The sequence below is a fragment of the Acinonyx jubatus genome, chromosome E1 (genome assembly GCF_027475565.1).
Source record: "Acinonyx jubatus isolate Ajub_Pintada_27869175 chromosome E1, VMU_Ajub_asm_v1.0, whole genome shotgun sequence".
Classification (NCBI taxonomy): Eukaryota; Metazoa; Chordata; class Mammalia; order Carnivora; family Felidae; genus Acinonyx; species Acinonyx jubatus.
The window spans coordinates 53,877,210-53,896,495 of record NC_069397.1 but is presented as its reverse complement, the minus strand read 5'-3'; the positions used below and the strand labels follow the sequence as shown (position 1 = coordinate 53,896,495).

The 19,286-nt window shown below is 58.1% G+C and overlaps 1 protein-coding gene across 3 annotated transcripts in view; it reads right to left on the bottom strand.

The window, feature by feature from the left end:
- Positions 1 to 333: 333 nt before the first annotated feature.
- The window catches only part of TMEM104 (transmembrane protein 104), a 58,669-nt gene continuing 39,716 nt past the window's right edge, over positions 334 to 19,286 (bottom strand). For all 3 annotated transcript variants that reach the window (XM_027052385.2, XM_027052387.2, XM_027052386.2), the window contains exons 9-10: positions 18,390 to 18,483; positions 334 to 3,578 (exon numbers count right to left, since the gene is read on the bottom strand). In XM_027052385.2, coding sequence (XP_026908186.1) covers positions 2,818 to 3,578; positions 18,390 to 18,483 — 855 coding nt within the window. In that variant the 3' untranslated portion in view covers positions 334 to 2,817. The remainder of the gene's footprint in view (positions 3,579 to 18,389; positions 18,484 to 19,286) is intronic.

The window sequence follows — 19,286 nt, the reverse complement described above, 5'->3', positions numbered from 1 at the left end:
CATGGCCCTGTGCCAGGCCCCTCCCCCGGGACTGGTTTCTCATGAGGTGGGGAGCGGCCCCCATCCCCCCCCCACCACTCTGACTCTAGTCTCTATTGCCGAGGCTGCTCCCGGCCCCGTGTGGCGAGAACAGCTGTGTAGCTAAGGGCCTGGCAAGGTGCCCGCTGCCCACCTTCCACCACTCAGCAGTGCCTCCCAGCCTGTCACCTGCCATCTGCCCCATCTATAAGCCCGCAGCCGCCTCGCTGGCCTCAGGTGAGAGAACAGGCAGGAGCCCCTGGCAAAATGGCATGAGGGAACACGGTCTCCCACCTTGGCCTGGCCTCGGGGTCAGTCCAGGTGAAAGGCGTTAGGTGGAGGCTGGCGGGTTTATGTCCTCCTCCACGGAGACATCTGTACCCAGGTCAGGCTGGGCCGGCATCCTTTTCTGCCCTCCCCACCAGTGACCTCGGGGGCCCATCTGTAAAATGGAAATCAGGAGCCAGCTCGCCCCCCTCACCACACTGACGTAAGCACCTGCAGCCAAGTGTGCCTGACGCACGTGGTGAACAAGCATCGTCGGGGTTCTGTCTGGCTGTTGGGCCTTCTCCCCCTTGCCCTAAGCCCCCTGGCTATCAGCAGTAGAGAGGAAGACGACCCCATCTGACCTCCAGCAGGTGAACACGGAGCTGTAAAGGATCCCAGACAGTGGCAGTGGTGAGAGCCCTGGGTTACCGTCAGGCATGTGGCCAGCTAGGGCTGATTCCGTCCCTCCGGGCCTGGGGCTGCCCAGCTTGGAGTAGGGGAACGCAGCCACCAGACTGCACTGCTGTGTGGCTCCAGATTGCCACATTAATCAACCTGGGCTTTATGATGCTAATAAATTTGCGTCCAAAATTTGGTTTGGAGCCTGGGGCAGCAGGATGATTTAATTTGCTTTGTCCTTAAGCAAGAGGGAGTGTAAATGGAGAAGGGTAAGGACCGATGTTTTGAGTTTTCAGCAAACAGCTGGGCAGCTGCAGATCAGCCCAAGCCATGGGTGTCCATCACCCAGGGGCCCTCCCTGCTCTGCCCACCGGGGGTGGGGCCTCCTGGGAAGAAGCCACAATGGTACATGGGGAAGGGTCGTCTATTTTCCACATGGATGGAAAATCACAACGTTTGGGGACCGGCTGCGAGATGTGTGGCAGCAGTGAGAAAGCAGACCATGGCCAATCACGACCAGGGGTTCTCACAGGCTGGGGCAACCAGGGGCTGGGGCGGGGAGAGCACTGCCTGTGGACTCCCCAGGTCCTCCTCCCTCTCCTTCGGAGACCACCAAGGGCCCCAGGACACCCGGTGGTGTCGCTCCGTCCAAGGTACGAACACTGCGCCATGCAGGGAAGGCTGCGGAGATCCCCTAACGAGAGCTGAGCAAGGCACTAAAATCAAAAGGGGGATGGGGTGGGGGCTTGAGACCCCACCCCAGAGAGGCAGCTCCAGGTCAAGCTGCTTTGGGCTCCAGGACAGGTGGGGCCAGGCCCAGGGTTGGGGGCACGCCAGGGAGGGTCAGGAAGGACCCCCAGGTCCTGAAGCGGAAGGCACATTGAAAATGCAGAGTTTGCTAGTCACCTGTGTTTCCGAGAAGGGCTGGCCCAGCAGGTGCATGCATGCCTGTGACAGGGAGGGGACCACGGAAGAGCTGGTGAGGTGGCCAGGAAGCCACCCCTCCTTCCGTGAGAATGGTGGCTAATGCCCCATCTCACTCCACAGCACCCAAAGGTCACAGAGAGTATGAACAGAGCACCCAGAGCCTGGCTCAAAAGGGAGCCACGTGAACCACATTTAGTGCTGGAGTGGGAGCAGGGACAGCCAAGCCTGCTCTTGCTTCGCAGACCTGACCTCTGACAGGGTGGGAGGCACAGCCTGCTCACCGCTACATGCCCAGGGTGCCCCCGAGCCACCATGATGGTGGGTGGGGGTAGCTCCCTTTAGTGGTCCTTATGCACCGCCCCCCCTGTACTGCAGGAGACCCTGAGGGCCCCAGTGGGGCAGTCAGGAGAGCAGAGAATCCCTTTGAGGGGTCACAGGCTCTGGGCTTTAAACTGGCTGCCAGGCGGCTGTGCCCTGAGGAAGGACTGCTCCTGCCTGATGCTCCTGAGTCACCCCTGGTTCAGGAGCTCAGCCAGGTGCTGGCACCCACAGCAAGGGCCCTCAGAGCCACAGTCAAGGGACCCGGGTGCCTATCAGCACTTCCTGTTGTCATCGGGCTGGCCAGGCTTTCTCTGGGGAGTGGAGTGGCACCTGGCCACTCCAGGCCTGAGGGGAAGCTGGGACCTGCCTGTCACTGGCAGTCCTGGTGGGGAGGAGAGTTAGGGCCTGGGATTTGCCCCAAAAAGGCAGCAGCTACGAGTGGAGTCTTCCCAGACGAGGATGCAGGAGGGGCAGGACGGAGGAGGACGGGACGTGGCCTCTGGTATAAATAACGGGAGGGCCAGCACTGCGTCCCTACTGTGCGGTGGGAGGAGCCCGCCCCCGGCAAGTAAAGCAGTAACCGGTCCTGGAACTGGGACGGCTGTGTGCCCAGGTTGTGCGGCTAGGCTGGCCAGCGGCAGCCCCAGGCAGGGGGGCCTGGGAGACAGGCTGCCCTGACGAGTGAAGCGAGGCGCGGACTGCGTGGGATCCTGGGTGGAGAGAAGACCCCTAGCAGGAGACGTGGAGGGTGCCCTCCGCAAGTCTGGCCTCACCTGCCCCATGCAACCCTGGGAAGGAACTAGCTCTTGGCTCTGCAGGCGGGAAGGTGAGTGATGGGGCCAGAGTGGAGCCCCCGCCTCTCTCATCACCGGACACATTTTGCCATCAGACCTTGGTCTCACTGAGGACGATGTTGGCAGTGACGAAGAAGAAGCAGGAAAAAGCCCAGAGCAGCACAAAGCCCACCCAGAAGGCGTGGCGGAAAGGGGACCTGTGCTTGTTGATGGTCCTGTAGCCCAGGGCCAGCTGGGTGTCCTTGCGGCTGTGGTACACCAGGAAGGCGGGGATGACGTACTGGATGCCCGTGCCTGCGTAGGCCCCCGTGATGCCCACCAGGGACTCCAGGTCGTGGGTGCAGAAGGCCACGAGCACCGGGGGCAGCAGGGTGATGGTGGGGAACACCACGCGGTCCACCACCCAGGGGTACGTGCCCCCGTCACGGTGGAAAAGTGTTTTCCAGTTGTTGCGGAGGGTCACGGCAATGATGGGGAAGTTGGTGCTGATGGTGAAGACAGGGAAAAGGCCCAGGAAGAAGCGCACGGCAGCCAGGCTCACGACATCGCAGCGCGCGAAGTTGAGGGTGTACATGTCCATGAGGCTGTCGCCGCGGAAGCAGAAGATGGCGGTGAAGCAGAGAAGGCCGTAGAAGGCGAGGATCAGCACGTAGTCCAGGAAGACCAGGCGTGTGAGGTGGCGCTTGGAGGACACCGGTGTGACAAGTGATGGCAGCGAGTGCTGGCACATGAAGGAGTAGACGCACACCCCAAACAGGTTCCGGATCCCGGAGAAGTCAGCCAGCGGCGGGTGCCCCTCTCTGTGCCCGTTCCCGATGCGGACCAGGGCCAGCACGATCATGATGGCAAAAGCTGAAAAACAAGAGGGCAGTCAGCCAGCTGAGCGGGAACCGGCCCTTCCCTGGGGAGTAGTCGGTTTGGTGGCACCTGCCCAGGGACCAGAGCGCCAGGGGAATCCCGGAGTTCACGTGACCCTGATGACCACGTCATGGGGCAGGTCAGCCGTGGCTGCAGACCACGCTACCCCTCCCCAGCGAATAAGGGAATGGATCTCTTGGGGGCCCTGGGCATGAGAGGGGGCTGCGCGGGGCGGTCAGCATGCGCCCGCCCAGGCGCTGCCCAGCTCCCTTAGGGGGCTTCTCTTGGAGCAGGCCTAGGTCAGAACTTGTGCTCACACTCCCTCCCTTGGCTTAGAGAATGTATGCATGGGGAGTAGGGGCCGGGGGGGGGGGGGGGGGAGGGGCACAGAAAATGTGGGAGGGGGAGTCCTCCTGGGCCACGGGCACCTGCATCTGAGGGGGTGGGGAGTGGGAAAGTGCGCTGGTAGTTCTGCACAGAGGTGGGCACCCAGGGGCCTACACCAGGCAGGAGGTGGGGGGGAGATGGCACCAAGACCAAGGCTGGGAAGAGCTGAGCCCTCTGAGCTGCTGGCGTCAAGGCAGGAGGCAAACGGCACGCGGCTCTGCGGTCCTGGGCCTGGTGGCAGCAGTAGGGGACAAGGGAGTACCTCTGACCCAGGTTACCTACAGGACAGAAGGGGGCCTAGGACCATCTGTTCAGAGCAAACAGGGCCCCGACTGGCCTCACCCGGCAGCCTTTTACAACAGCCCTCCTAAGGTCTTATACCCGGAGCCGGGCTCATCGGCTGGGGCTCCAGTACGCAAGCTCCCGAACGCAGACACACTTCTACATCCGGCTGGTGCCCCTCTGTGTCTCTGGCTTCCTGCATCTGCTATCCAGATTGCCCAGAACCCTCACTGTTAGCCATCGACACACACAGGCACCACTGGTGTCCCCTAACCCGTGTGTCTATTCAGACCAGACCTGATGGCCTCTCTAGCCTGTCCCCCAGGATAGTTATGTCTCTCATTGGGCCACATGGGAGAGCAGGGAAAGGGACAGCGGGCTGAAAGAAGCCGGTTCCCAGACACGCAACTCTCCTCCCCAGCCCATCAGAGGCACAGGGTCCCTCCCTGCCATCCCCTCAGGCCACATCCCACTCCCTGGCTCCCTGGAAGGAAATGGCCTTTCTCCTGGGACTCACAGAAAGCCGGACCAGTGTCTTCCCACAATGACACTTGGGAGAGCAATGGACAGAAACGTCATCTATCACTTTTAATCAGAAATGTCTGACACCAGGGACAGCAGCCAGGGTGGGTGGCGGTGGGGGGGGGGGGGGGCGGGGAGGAGAAGGAAGAGGCCTGTGCAAATTGCCAATAAAGAAGATGGTTTGTTTCCTCTTCAGCCCGCTCTGGCCGCTCCTGACTCTGAGTGCCCCACAACTCTCGCTGCTCAGAGACATGGCCCCTCTTCCTTCCGTGCTCTGGTCGGTCAAAGTGAAAATGACGACCCAGCCCCTCCTGTGGGGTCTTAGCCTGGAGAAGTGCCTCTGGATTAACCCTCTGGAGGGTGGGGAGGGGCTACAGGGCAGCCCAGAACCCTGCCAGCCTGGCTCATCCGATCTCTGGAGGTGAGTGCAGGAGGGGTGTGTAGGGCAGAGATCCGTGTGGAAGAGCCACAGCACAGAAGTGCGCTGGGGCAGGGTGGAGGCGGAGGCCCCTGTGTGCCAGGGAGTCTATCTGGTGCCAGAAAGGGTTACAACACAGAGCTTGGCAGTCTGGGGCTGGGGTGGGGGTGGGGGCCTGGGGCCGCCTGGTGATTAGCTATTCCAAACTATGGAAGCAACCCAAATGCTCATCGACTGGTGAATGGATAAAGAAGATGTGATGTATACATTGTGGAACATTAGTCGGTGATCAAAAAGAATGAAATCTTGCCGTTTGAAACAACATGGATGGAACTAGAGTGTATTATGCTAAGCGAAATCAGTCAGAGAAAAATAAATATGATCACTCATATGTGGAATTTAAGAAACAAAAAAGACGAACACAGGGGAAGGGAAGGAAAAATAAGGGAAAAACAGGGAGGGGGACAAAACGGAGGAGACTCTTAAATACAGAGAACAAACAGGGTTGCTGGAGGGGTGTTGGGTGGGGGATGGGCTAAATGGAAGACGGGCATTAAGTTCACTTGTTGGGATGAACACTAGGTGTTACATGTAAGTGCTGAATCACTACATTCTACTCCTGAAATCATTATTCTGCTCTATGTTAACTAACTTGGATTTAAATAAAATTAAAAAAAAAAAAAAAAAAAAGAGGCTGCGGCAGGCGGTTCTGCCATAGGTTATGCCCCGGGGTCAGCCGCTGTAAGGCAAGATTTAAAACCTGCTCTGCCACCACCATTTCAGGTGTCACCTCGCCACCTGGTGTGACTAGCTTGGAAACAGGCTAGTGGAGAAGCTGGCCCTGTGGCTCGGGCTCCGAGCCCTGGGCGCGGTGGGGGAGGAGGCAGAGGGCTGGCAACTCCCAGTCACTGCTGCCTCCAGCCCTGGATGCTGGTAGTGCCTCTCTGCCCCCCTTTGTCCTCAATGCTACATCTCCGGCAAGGTGTAGGACAGGCAGGCTTGCTGGTTCCAGGGTGAGCGGTCGGGACAGCCCTGACGGCGGGAAGGTGTTGTCCTTCCTGCGAATACACATATTTCTGGAGGTTCCCCAAAGGCAAGAGACGGGAGTTTTTAAAGCACACGAATTCGTGGGCAGCCTCCGCCCCGACAGTACAGCTACTGACAGTCTGGAGTCACTGTCTCGGGGGCTGGGTCTTTACGTCAATGATGGCATAGGGCGTTTTCTAGAACTTTCAGGATGGTTACAAAGGCATGGCTGTGGGAGATAAGAAAACTTACCTTATAATCTTCTAGCTATAATTAGGTTTGCATCACCATGCTGTCATCCCACCTTGCTGCCTTACTCAAGTCTATTTCCAAAAATCAGATCTACCTCCAGGGGCTAGATGCTGGGTCCTATCCAGGAATGAAGACACAAGAGGCTCTTGGGAGGCAATTCCGGGAAGATTAAAAAGTGGCCACATCGTGGAGCTTTAGCTCCTGGCTAAGGCCCTGGAGGGGACAGTCTCACCTGGGGGCCACCCTGGGTGAGCCCCACACCCATCGGCCACACCGGCACTGCTCTGTTGGAAGTTCACACAGCTATGTGACTTGCCAGCACGGGAAAGCCGGGGGGGCTTCATTCGCCCCCTGGATCCTGACCAAGCGTCCGCTGGGTGCCAGGCCCCACCCTGCTCTCGGGACACGCAGGCTCCAGTCAGGGGGAAGAGGGCCATTCATCGGAGCAGCATGTGATGAGCACACCGCTCAGAGCTGAGAAGCTCTCTGGAGGGAGGGCACACAAGGCGCCGGAGCAGATGCCCCAGGAACAGGGCCTGGGCTTGGAACACAGTGGGGGCCAGCTCTGGGTGGACGAGCCCTGGCAAAGCTTAGGAAGAGGTGGTGGAAGTGGGAGCCACCAGGGACTTTCGGCGCCCCCCACCCCAATCCCTGTGAGGACACAGGGTAGATGCTGGGCTATGTCCTCAGGAGTGGAGAGGGAAGGGCAAATGTTCTGGCCTGGTCTTCAAGTTGGCAAGTTCAAAAGAAATGAGTGATGCCCCAGACTTCATGTTGTAATGGAGGGACAGAGAGGGAAGGGGCAGGAAGGAAGCAGGAGAGCCTGGTGTAGGTGGCTCTGATCTCAAGGGGTCCAGGACTGGAGGCACCCATCTGGCTACCTGGCCTCTGCCCTTGTGACCACACCCCCCCATCCCTGGCTCCTCCCTCCCAAGGCTGCTGGAGGAGCAGAGCTCCACAGCCATCTCCTAGATTGATGGTCCCATCCCTAGGAGACAGCTGCTCCCCAAACCCATTAGGCCTGTTAATAAATCAAGATGAAATGAGGGTGACAGTCTGTGAGCGACAGACTCTGTCAGGAAGCATGACAGAGAGCAGAGTTCTGAGCGCACACGTTGACGCCCGAGACTCGGCCGGCCCCTGCCACAGACACTTGCGCCCACCCGGCCGAGGCCATGTGGGAGGTGTGGATGGACAGAGGACAGAACGCTGAGAGCTCCCCGACATCTTGCTGACCAGGGCCTGCAGTCCCAGAGGGCAGGGATGGCTTGGCTTCTCTCTGACCCTCACAGGCCACGCTCGGAGAGCCCACGTGACCGGACGTGGGTCATAATCCACATCCGCCTGCACTGGCACTGGAACTCAAACTCCGAGGGGAGAGGAGAGGCAGTGAGCTGCCGGGGAGGATTCTGTGGCAGGGAAGGAGGTGAGGGCCTGACACAGGTCACATGAGGAGTGGCTGTCGGCCTTGGAAGGTGCAGCTGCGTGGTGGTGAGACAGGACATGAGCCTTCTCTTTAAACAGTGGAAGTAACAGCCAACGTGAAAAACTTGCGCTTGTTCTGAGTAACTCCTGGCTCAGCTGGGACCACCCACCCATCCACCCATTCGACAAAGCTGTTCCGAGTGCTCATGTGTGTCGGAGCTCTTCTGGGCACCTGGGGACAGCGCATGGAGTAATGCCACCCCTGTCCTGGAGCCTACGGCCCAGAGGAACCAACAGGTACGAGCTGCAGAGACAAATTACAACAGAAGAAAGAATTGGCTAACGGCCACATCAGCTGCAGGGGAGGTGATGAGATCCCTGTCCGAGCGCACCTGGGCACAAGACCACCTGGGGTAGCAGCGGGAGACCGGCCCCAGGCCCCGATTCTGGCTGTCACAGTCCCTCGCAGCAGGAGGTGGAGAGGGGCCAGAGGCAGGGCCCCAGGGAGCGTTTGTTTCTAGGCTCCCACTGACGTAGCCAGGGGAGGTGGGCTACTCTCACCTGCTCATTCTGGCAGCTGCTCGGGGTTCCCGTGCCGGCCTCACCACATCCATTCGCCCTGAGCCGCAGCCTGGCCCCCTTCCCACACGTCCGGTCCTGGGGAGCCCTGGGCAGATGGCTCAGAGAGGACACCTCCCTTCCCTTTCTGAGGAGGCCAGGCATGACAATGTCAGCGTCCCATCACAGGGACGTTGGCGACTTAAGCAGGTGCCCTCTCACAACGTTTACCCAGGCACTGACTCGGCTCTCAAGGGGGTCCGAAGAGAAACACTGCTTTCCAGAGGCAGCCTCCTGCCCCTCCTCTCTTTTGCCAGCAAGAGCCTGATAAGCTCGGGCCAGGAGCTGCGGGGCCTCACGGCTGTCTGTCTAGCCCCACAGCCAGTCTCCTTTCAGAGAGTAGGACAGGTGGGCCAACACCTTTCTGAGCTCCTGCCAAGGGGCAAAGATGGTCCCCATTTACAAGGGGAGGAGTGAGAGACGAAAGCAGTGCTCAGCCTCCCCTGGCTCCCCGGCTCCTGAGTCTGCAACCGCTCTTGGGCCCCTCGCCCTGAGCCTCATTGGTTGTATGAAGCCATAGATGGGTCCAGGTCTCCCGGGAGCCAGAGCTGACGTGCTCTTGGGACAGAGGTGGGGACAAGCAGGGGTCTGAGGTTGGGACCCAGGGCTCTGATGCATACTTCCTGAGAATCCAACCAGCAACTGTAGTTTACTTCTCTTGGGGCTCTGGGTAGGGGCAGAAATCAGAATGGTCATTAGCCAGCTTTGTCCTCCATGCATCAAACCCATCCCTGGGTAAGACCCAGCCTCTGGGCCATGGTGAGGCTCCCCCTCACTGCTCTTGGAGCGTGGGTGAGGCCTGGGAAGGGCTCCACTTTCCTTACAGAATGCTGGAGTCTGTGTAACACTGGCATGAGCTGGACCACCTGCCCTGGCACCACTGGAATTGGGGAACACGGGGCAGGGCAGAATTCTCCCAGGAGCTCCCTGTCCCTCCCCCAGGACTCTCCCCACAGTGGTGCTACAGGCACCCAGGCCCTTCCGCAGTCAGCTGCTGTATCCTGCCTTGCTTTGGCAGGGTGCTTCCTGGAGAGCTGCTCCTCGAGTCTCTGACCTCTGGACCTGGCCCCAGAAGTCCCGAGGCTGTGCTGTCCCAAATACCTTGCTGCTCTGAGCTCCCTGAGTGGCCCTAGCGCTGACACAGGCGAGGCGGAGGCTATCCGTCAAGGCAGCTGTCGGGAGGACGGCACTCTCTTCTCCAAGCAGAGAATCAACATGCCAGGGCTAATGATAATGAATGGCCGTGCTGTGCCCGTCATCAGAGCTGGATCCGGGGAGGATCTGGCACCAGCTTCCTCCTTCACCACGGTGCTGCCCTCGGAGGATGCGGGGGCACAGATGTGTCTCTCGTTAGGCTGGTCAGAGGTTGGCCTGGGCCTCCGGAGACTCAGGAGGGCAGGGAGGAGTTGATGGGGTAACACCAGCCTGCGCTGAGAACAGTGAAAGACCGAGCAGTTTCTGGGCCCTAAAAGCAGGAGCAGGTGACTGGGCATTTGTTCCTTAAGTAACAGGACCAACTGGGAATGGAGAGCTGAGCTGTTCTGTTCTGCAGGTTCCTGAGACCCACAGGGCTGGGGGTGTGAGTGGAGCTCACCTCTAGAAGCTCAAACGCCCTGGAAACCACCAGTGGGGGAGGGAAGCTGCTGCTCGTCCTCGAAACAAGCTCAGCTTCTCAAGTTACACTGGGTCGCGCTGAACTGTGTCATCTTGGGTGATCTTGTCACCTCCCACTGCTTCCATTTTACCACCTTTGAAAACAGAGGTGACCAGGGGCACCTGGGTGGCTCAGTCGGTTGAGCCTCCTACTTTGGTTCAGGTTATGATCTCACGGTTCGTGGGTTGGAGCCCCGCATCAGGCTCTGTGCTGACAGCTTGGACCCTGGAGCCTGTTCTGAATCCTGTGTCTCACTCTCTCTCTCTGCCCCTCCCCTACTCACGCTTTTTTTTTTTCTCTCTCTCTCTCTCTCTCAAAAACAAATAAACATTTTAGGGGCAACTGGGTGGCTCAGTCGGTTAAGCACTGGACTTCAGCTCAGGTCATGATCTCATGGTTTATGGGTTGGAGCCCCCCACGTCTGTGCTGACAGCTCAGGGCCTGGAGCCTGCTTCCAATTCTGTGTCTCCCTCTCTCTCTGCCCCTTCCCTGCTCATGTTCTCTCTCTCTCTTTCTCTCTCTCAAAAATAAACAAACATTAAAAAAAAATGGAGGTGATCATGGTAGAATCATGGAGGACAGGGTAGGATGGTGCAACAAAGTCCGGCCCAAGACATCTCTCAGGAACACAGAAGTCACTTTTATCATTGCAGAAACCGTATCTCCCATCCTGATAACCCTGGTCCTGGGCAGGCAGGAACCTGTCGATCCCCAGTTCTCACATGATTCTCCTTTTGCTACAAGCAGGGGCTGGGATCATACTAGTGACATTCCCCCTTGCTGGGCCAGTCATAACTCTTCCAGGAACATCCCCTGCTCTGGGCGTCTCTGGCAGGGGCATCAGACCTGGGCTGCTCACACCTGCTCTGTGAACCAAGCGGTTCCCTCTTGTTCCACAGGAGGCCAAACAAGGCCAAGCTGTCCCCACCACTCTGTCACCTGTGGGGACTCTGGGTGCATGCTCTCTCCACCAGGGGCCAAGACTGCAAAGGAACGATGTTTGGATTTGGGCAGCTTGCACCGGTCCCTCCTTCCTTGGTCGTCACCCTCCCACCTGAACACAAGCTGTGGGTCTGGGTGGGGGCTCCTTTCACGCCTGAGGAAACAGGACATACTGGTCTCTGGCTGGGAGGGGTTCCCTTGGGGAAAAATGAGAAGCTGCTTGCACGGATGTGCTTGTCCACAAACGTCTAGGGCCTGGGTCAGATTTTATCTTAGGTCACAAGACATTCTGTGATTACTGGCCTTGCCTGCGGTAACTCACACAGAGTCACCTGTGTTTCCACCGAAGGGAGGGAATTCAGAGCTGATCTATGTTCCCATGCTGAGCCAGCCCCTGTGCCCTCTGGGGGACTCCAGCTCTGTTGTCCTCATGGTCGTTGTCATCGTCATCATCACGGAAGCAGAAGAGGACGCCTGGGTGACTAACTTACAGGACTGAGGCTCTACTCTGTGGCTGAATTATTTACCACAAAGAACTCAGAGCAGGGTCAGTCCCTCTTTCCAAGTGTGCCATGAGGAGGGGGCCCTGGGCAAAGAGCAGGCATTTGAGTCTCTAAAGCTATCAGGTCTCAAGTACGAAATCAAGAGTTCTGGCCTTTCCATCCTTCCCCTTTCCACACCCTCCCAGCACAGCAAGTGGCGGCCGGGAGACAAGCGTCTCAATTTTTCATCCTTACGTTGTCAGAGCAAGCTCAGTTCGTAATGGCTGGGACAGCGAGACCATGGGGCCTCTGGCTACTAGCCGACTAATCTCCTTCCGAGACTGCAAACATAAAACTTCGGCACTGTCACCTTTCCTGAAGGCCGTTCAGTCCTCTCCTCTTATTGTGGCCTGAAATTATCTCCCCCTCCAACTGCTATGTGGAAGCCCTGACCCCCAAGGAGATAGCTTGGAGATGGGGCCTCTAAGGAGGTAACAAAGGTTAAATGGGGTCATAAGGGTGGGCTCTCATCTGACGGGACCAGCATTCTTCTAAGAGGCGCAAGAGATGCCAGAGCTCTCTCCCTGCCCACAGAGAGAAGCCTCCACGAGGAACAGTAGAAAGGTGGCCGTCTACACGCCAGAAGAGAGGTCTCACCATAAACCAACTCTGCCAGCCCCTTGATCTTGGGTTTCTAGCCCCCAGAACCAAGAAAATAAATCTCTACTGTTCAGGCCTCCCAGCCTGTAGTATTGGGCTATGGCAGCCTGAGCCGACCAAGGCGTCTCCTCACCAGCAGCTAGATGCACAGACAAACCAAGATGGAGAAAAAGAGAATGGAGAAAACTAGGAGAGGCCGTGCGCCCACGGGGTGCGTGGTTCCCTGGGTCTGGATGTAAATCCAGGAGCCCCACTAGCTCTGAGACACCTAGGGCTGCCTGTGACGCATGCCTGAGGTTCACTCTGGCCTGTGTGAAGCCCAGTTCTGAGCAGTCACACACCTGCAGCCGCTGTCACTGGTCAGAGACCTCACCCTGCTCATCACAAGCTGGGCCTTACCTCCCTCCCCTTGCCAGTGTCCAGGCAGCTGGCCTGCGACCTCCTGGGTTCGGCTGATGGCCCGGTCAGTGAGCGTCTCAGCCACAAGCAGAGCAGAGCTGCTGGCAGGAAAGGCTGCCCACAGGAGTGCGGGAGGGGGGGACGTGTGTGGTGGCCTTTGCTCAGGGCCCAGCAGGGCTCTTGGGTCAGTTCTGTTAATGAAAGGGGTGATTTGGTGGCGTGGGGCTGGCTTTCCAGCAAACTTTCACTGGGTGCCCACCCTGCCCCGAGAGCAGTAAGACAGAAACTCCAGCTTCCTTTCCTTGAAACTGACCTCGGCGTTTGCAGAGAGAACTTTTAGAAAACCGAGGATGAAGACCAAAATGAAACACATACAGAAAGTTTTCCTGGACTCCCTCCACTGGCTGAGGCACAAGGGGAAGCCACATACTTGATGGCCCAGGAAAGCCCTGGACAGTGGCCCAGAGAGGGTAGGCAGGGAGCACAGGCCGACAGCAGCACGAGACGCTGCCAAAGGCCGAAGCTGGCCGGCTGCTCAAAGGGGGCCGATATGCTGCCTTCATTTTGGGAGGGGGTCCCTCCTGCACCTTTGAGAAGCACTAGTCGGGGGACAGCAGTGAGCGGCTGTGGAGGAATTCACACACCAAACTGGCATGTTGAGCAAACAGGATGTGGGGAACAGATGGCCCAGGCAGAGAAGACCCCTGGCTGCCGGCGGTGACAGATCAGGGCGGTCCCACCAACAGACACTCAGCTGAATCGGTCATGGATCTGCAGGGGGGTCAGCCGAGCGGCCACAGATAATCTGGGGGACAGGTTGAAAGCAGAGCCCTTATGTTCCCCGGTGACGGTCTCCTCCTGGGGACCTTCTGCTTCTCGGGCCACCACTGCCGAGTCCCACCTCTCCCTGCTGGCTCCGTCTGAAGACAAATCTGGGGCACCTGCCAGGGGGAGGCAGGGAACGCTGGGCTGAGGAGCTTCGTGAGGTTTGAGTTTGCCCACAGACGCTCGGAGAGGCTGGCGCCTGACCCACTTTGAGGGGAGCACAGAGACGGGCGCAATACGCACGGCGTTGTTCTGAATACACAATCAGAGGAAGGAGCCCTGTGGGTCCTCGCCAGCCCAGACCGAGGAGGGCTGTTGTGCTTTATTAGAAAGAATCGGGTTTTTAATAACACCAAATGGGGCACCCCAGGCTGAGCCAGCTGTGTGTGTCCCCAATGGGGAGGCGCCCGCGGCGGAAGCTAGTAATGGGGGTTAAAGTAATGATGCTGCCTCGGCCCCTCCAGCTGAAGAGCTCCCTGCCAGGCGTCCCAGGTGGGGACAGTCTAGTCATTTGCTTAGTGGCTTGGGGCTCAGACTCTGTGGCCCCAGCTCCTGGGTCTGTGGGACAGCACTTCTGGCTGTATCTCTGCCAAGTGTCCCCGGGCTACTGACCCCTGACGGAGTGAGAGTCAGGACCTAAAGAGGAAGCCCCGGGCCATTCTGTGAGATGTGCCTGCTGCTCCTTTTTCTCAGGCTCAAGCTTCCTTGAAGGTGGTGAGGGTGAGGGCTGGTGGGGCTGCCAGGGTGCATGGGGGACCGGCGCTGGGGTGGGGTGGGTGGGGGCTGACAGAGCCAAATGGCAGTGCTTCAAGATCTCACTGCCAGAGCCACAGCTCATTCTGGAGGTGGCTGGGGCCATGTCCCTGATCCCAGGGCCACCACAGATGATGACAGCAGGCCTGCACACCGTGGCTAATACATGAATGCTGACCCAGGGCCAGGCACTGTGCTAACAGCCCTTTCCACACGATCCCAGATCCCATCTTATCTTCAGGGCTGAGCCCTGCCTTGGCCATGTCTAGACAAGGAGGCTGGCTGAGGCAGGCCTGGGCTGTTGGTGCACCCCGGGACGAAGTTGAAGGGAACAATGGGAGGAGGGACCAGAGCTGAAGCTCTGGGCTCCCGAGCCTGCCACTGATCTGAAGCCGCAGCCCTGGGGCAGGTGACCGGACAGCAAAGGGGGGTCAGGAAGTCCATGGAGGCCTGAACAGTTTCACTTGCCGGATGGCAACTGGAGACCTTCAGAGGCACCTGTGACCCAGATCTCCCAAACTGACCAGCCTGGTCTCCCCAGAATTTATTTGGGGAGGAAAAGAGATGAATCAACGCTGGCACTTGTCATATATGCTGTGACATTTTCCGGGACAAGTGGCTACTTGCAAAGGCCATCCAACCCTTTAAGCCCTTTTCTGGCGGCACGAGAGGCATCCGGGGCTGATGAACTGGACGACAGTGTGGAGGAAGGCCTCAAGGAACCAGCCTAAAGGCTTCTCAGCCGGTCCTGAGCTCTGGGGGCCCTGCTTGGGGCGGGGCTCCTGCAGTCTTCCCCAGCCTCATTTCAACAGATGGCAGAACAAATTCCTAATTAAGCTCAAGAAAGTTTCCGGCTCAGCACATTTATTTATGATTTTCCGGTCCCTTTGGTGCTCATTCTTCCCTTTTGTCTTACTAGAACCCAAGTCGGCTTATTGCCACCCCGCGCTCCCGCTCGGCTCTCTTGGACCGTCTGGGCCCTAATCTGGGGAGAGGGAAGGGGCAGGGTGTGCGGGAGTGTGGGAAAGGAGGGAGGGTCATGGGGGGACACGGCCACACAGCTGCTTCTCAGAAGCAAGATGTAAAGGAGTTCATTGCAAACTGAAACTTGACGCAGACTTGCGGGGACAAACGGGGGTTTGGTGCTGTTAGAGTGCTAGAAAAATCACCTGGGGTGAGCCTGGCCCCCTTGCAAATGCTCAGTGGGCAGAACCCGCCCTCCCCACAGTAGAGGCTGCCTGTCCGCTGGTCCTGGGCAGCTCCCTGGGATTCTGTCCCCTGCCTCAGCTCCTGATGCTGTGTGGGTGCCCGGGGCCATGACGAAGGAAACACCTCCCACCAGATCCATGGAGGAAAGGGCCCTGGTGGCTCCCACGCCCCCAGCTGGGAATCAAAACCTAGGCTTGGCTACAATTTAGAGTTGACCTAACTGGGCAATTCTTTCACTTCAGAGGGTTCTGTGTCACACAGAGGTTTGCTTTCTAAGTGCAGGGGTCTGACGCTCTCAGGAAGTAAAAGGACTGTCTGCGCAGTCACCCGGAGCGCTCGAGCACAGGTCTGCAGAGAGGCCAGTGCCATCTGATTATCTCTTGGATCGAAGGGAGAGAAGAGACAAACGACTTGCATTGACAACAATGTCACCATGCAAACACGTGAGTGTGGAGGACCTTCACATGCCGGTCTCTCCCACAGGCCCTCTCTGCTGACAAGCACTCCTCCCCACCCCGGCCCAGGGCGACCATCACCTTGCTCTGCAAAACGGTGTCACAAGGGGGCAGGACAGCCAGCCATGGTGGGTGGGGTGGGTGGGGAGGGGAACAGAGCAGTGTTCTAAAGCAATCTGAGCCACTGATTGCACTCTGTGAACCTGGTTCTGGGGAGGAGAGGGCTCGAACAGCAGCATGGAAGGGGGAAGGGCTGCTCTGAGAGGCTTTTGAGGTCCCGGGGGCCCTGCTGGCAACAGAAACTCAGTGCTTTCTCTGCAGGTAGGAGCTGAGCGCGGGCCAGGTCTCAGGTCTGGGGGATGTCTCATATCCTGCACACGGACAACCACTCTTTATTTCCTGTCAGCCTCCTCCTCCCGCTCTTGACCATCTCCTTCCTTTTAATGAATGTATTGCTCACCAGACGCAGGAAGGACTTGGTCACGCTCAACAGGCTCAGGGGTGTTTCGGAAGCTATGAACTGTCACTATCTGGGTAGCTCTCTTGTGGGCTGACACGGGGATCCATCATGGTGGCTAAAGCGAGGAGTCCTTCCACCTCTCTCTGCCCTGCCTCTACCCTCCCCTGTGGCTGTTGATGCAGCAGGTCAAGGACAGCCAATCCTAAGTGGGGGAGGGGCGAGACTTTCAGGACCTTGGGACCTGCCTATAGGAAGCAGAGGAGGGCCAGGAAGAGAGCAGGAATACTTTCCTCTGAGTACTGCTTTACTGAGAGAACTTTTCCTTCTGCAGGTCACTGGGGCTTTCACCTACTTCCTAGAAGCAGACTTGTAAGAAGAAGGGTGGAGAGCAGTGGCTGTGATCCCGGCTGATCCCAACTTTGGGAAGCCCTCCTGGCACCCAAAAGGGCTCAATTCTAGCACCATACCCTTGGGGCCAGCGCGATCCTCATGTTCTAAGTAATGAGTTCTCATTTTCCCCCAGGTGGTCTTGTTACTTTAACCCAGGGCTTTGAGATGTGTGAATAACATTTGCAAACAGCACTGCACAGGTGCGTATAGGACTGGACCGGCTGAGCGGGGTAGGTAAGGAAGCCTGCCCCATCCAGGGATTGGACAAGTGCCCTCCTGCTCCCTGCACTTGGCTGGGTGATGAAAGACAGGTTTATCATGTTACAGAGGCCTCAAAGTTCACACAGCAGTGATCAGTCCTGCTCTCAATTCCTTGCAAGGAAAGACCGAGGTGGAAAGAAGTTACAGGCTGCTGCACTGGGCTCAAGGCAGGACTTCCCAGTGCTGACCACCATCCCTTCAGAGTGGAGCAGGGGCCTTCCTCACCACGAGCTCCTGGGCAAGAGGTCACTCTGTGCACGCTCGTGGAACCTGCCCTTGGGGGAGCAGGGGCCTGTGCTGGATGCCTGCCATGGTCCCTTCCCATGGAGATACCAAGACCCCTATGACGCGGTGGCTCCTCATGTTGGGATCCTGTAATCCCGAGTAGAGTAGGCAGAACCAGAAGATCGGATGCGCCAGAATTGCCAGAAATCACTGTTATCAGAAGCTGCTCCGTGCTCGTCACGATCTAATTGAGTGCTGGCATGGCATGAGAAACAAGGTGCACCCTGAGTCCTGATGCTGGGTGAGGGAGCAGGGGCAGTGGCAGAGGAAGTAGAGAAGAGAGTCGGGAGGGAGGGGACACGACCCCGGGGTCCTTGGGGACCTCTGTGCCTGGGCAGGTGAGGTGCTGGAGGTGGGCAGACTCACTCTGCCAGGCCTCTCCATCACAACAGCAACAGTGTTCTATGCTTTTAGCCCAAAACAGGAATACAAATGATCCTGGAGCATGTGCCCACCAACAGGGGCTGCAGGGACCCCACACCCTCCGGTCCTGGGTCTAAGGGGCTCAGCAGTGTGGACCTTCCAGAATGGTGCGGCGGAATGAATGAGCTCCCAACCACAAACCTGCTTTAGTGGGTAGAGACCCCCAAACTACCCCTGGGGACAGTGGTGCTCTTGTTCAGCGGGGCATCAGTCAAAAGGCATCATGGATAAGGTGTCTTTTCAGGCCCTGCTGGCCAGGAATGTGGAGGTGGCTGCCACAGCCCACTGGGTTTTTGACTGCCACACGGTGCACCCACGAGAAGGCAGAGCAGTGCCGCTCTTGTGGCCTGAGGGAGCAGAGACAGACCCGGGAGTGTAGGAGCCTTGGCCCAGCCTGTGGGTTTTGGGTGGGGGGGGGGGGGGGGGGGGCGGCGCACGTGGGTGTGTGAAAAAGGCTGGGCTTAGCTCTGGCTCTGTCCCCACTATGTGATCCTGAAGTCGGTACTGTATTTCCACACTACTGAAAAGGTGGGCAGAGTCCCTGCATCCTCTTGGCCTTTAAGAGCCCAAGGAACCTGTGCCACATTCCAGCTATGCCGCCAGGGTTCACACACTCTCGGAACGGGTAAGGGAAGGGCAAGGGGAGAAAGGACAGACTCGAGACGTTTCTCACTCACCAACCCATCTCATCAGGGAGGTCAGGATCTGCAGGTACTTGGTCTTCTGGACGTCAAAGAAGGTGAAGGGTCCAAGGAGGAGAGTGAAGACAGCCTGTAATGACAAAAACTAGCATGAGGGGGTGAAGGGGCTGGGTGCACGTGTGGGAAGGACACGCCGCCCACGCAGCCTCTGCCCGCGGTGGGCACCTGGACCCACGAGGCTCCCTGGTGGCAAACAGCATCACATGGTGCATTCCCCTGGGTGCAACAGAAATCCAGAGCCCTGCCGTCAGCCGTTCCTCGTGCCTCCCGTCCAGAGACTACCTTCTGGGCTAGCCCCAGGCGACAACCCAGGGACATTGTCGGCTACTTCTCTTCAACAAACGCTGAGGGCTCCTGGACCAGGCACACAGCTGGGCACGAAAACCAATTCGGTGTGAGACGACAGGGAGATGAAGATCTGAAAGGAAGCCCAGGTGTGCCTCAGGCCCCCAGAGTCTACTGGAAAGAAAGGACTGGGGAGGACGGGACACAGGGGCCCTGACAACACAGCGCTGTGGAGACAACACCGTTCTGAAGGCTTCAGAGGAAAGAAGTCATCAGGATGTCGTTAATCAGCAATGTTTATAACTTAAAGAGAAGGGAAAACCTGGAGAGCCAGAGCCAGTGGCTTCCAGGGCAAATCTCTCAGAGGAACGTCCTGGACCAAGAAGAGAACGGGCCACAGCCGGGAAAACTGGGAGATGAGTGTGGGGCTCAGTTCTCTTTCCCTTTGGAGAACAGGGAAAAGAAATTAAGAAAAAAAAGAAATCAAGCTCTGTCTTAGAAAACCAGTCTGGGGGAAATCTGAACCCTCTGTGCAAAAGAAAATGGGGGTAAAACCTGGCACAGCAGAGCTGGGCTGGGGGCTGAGGG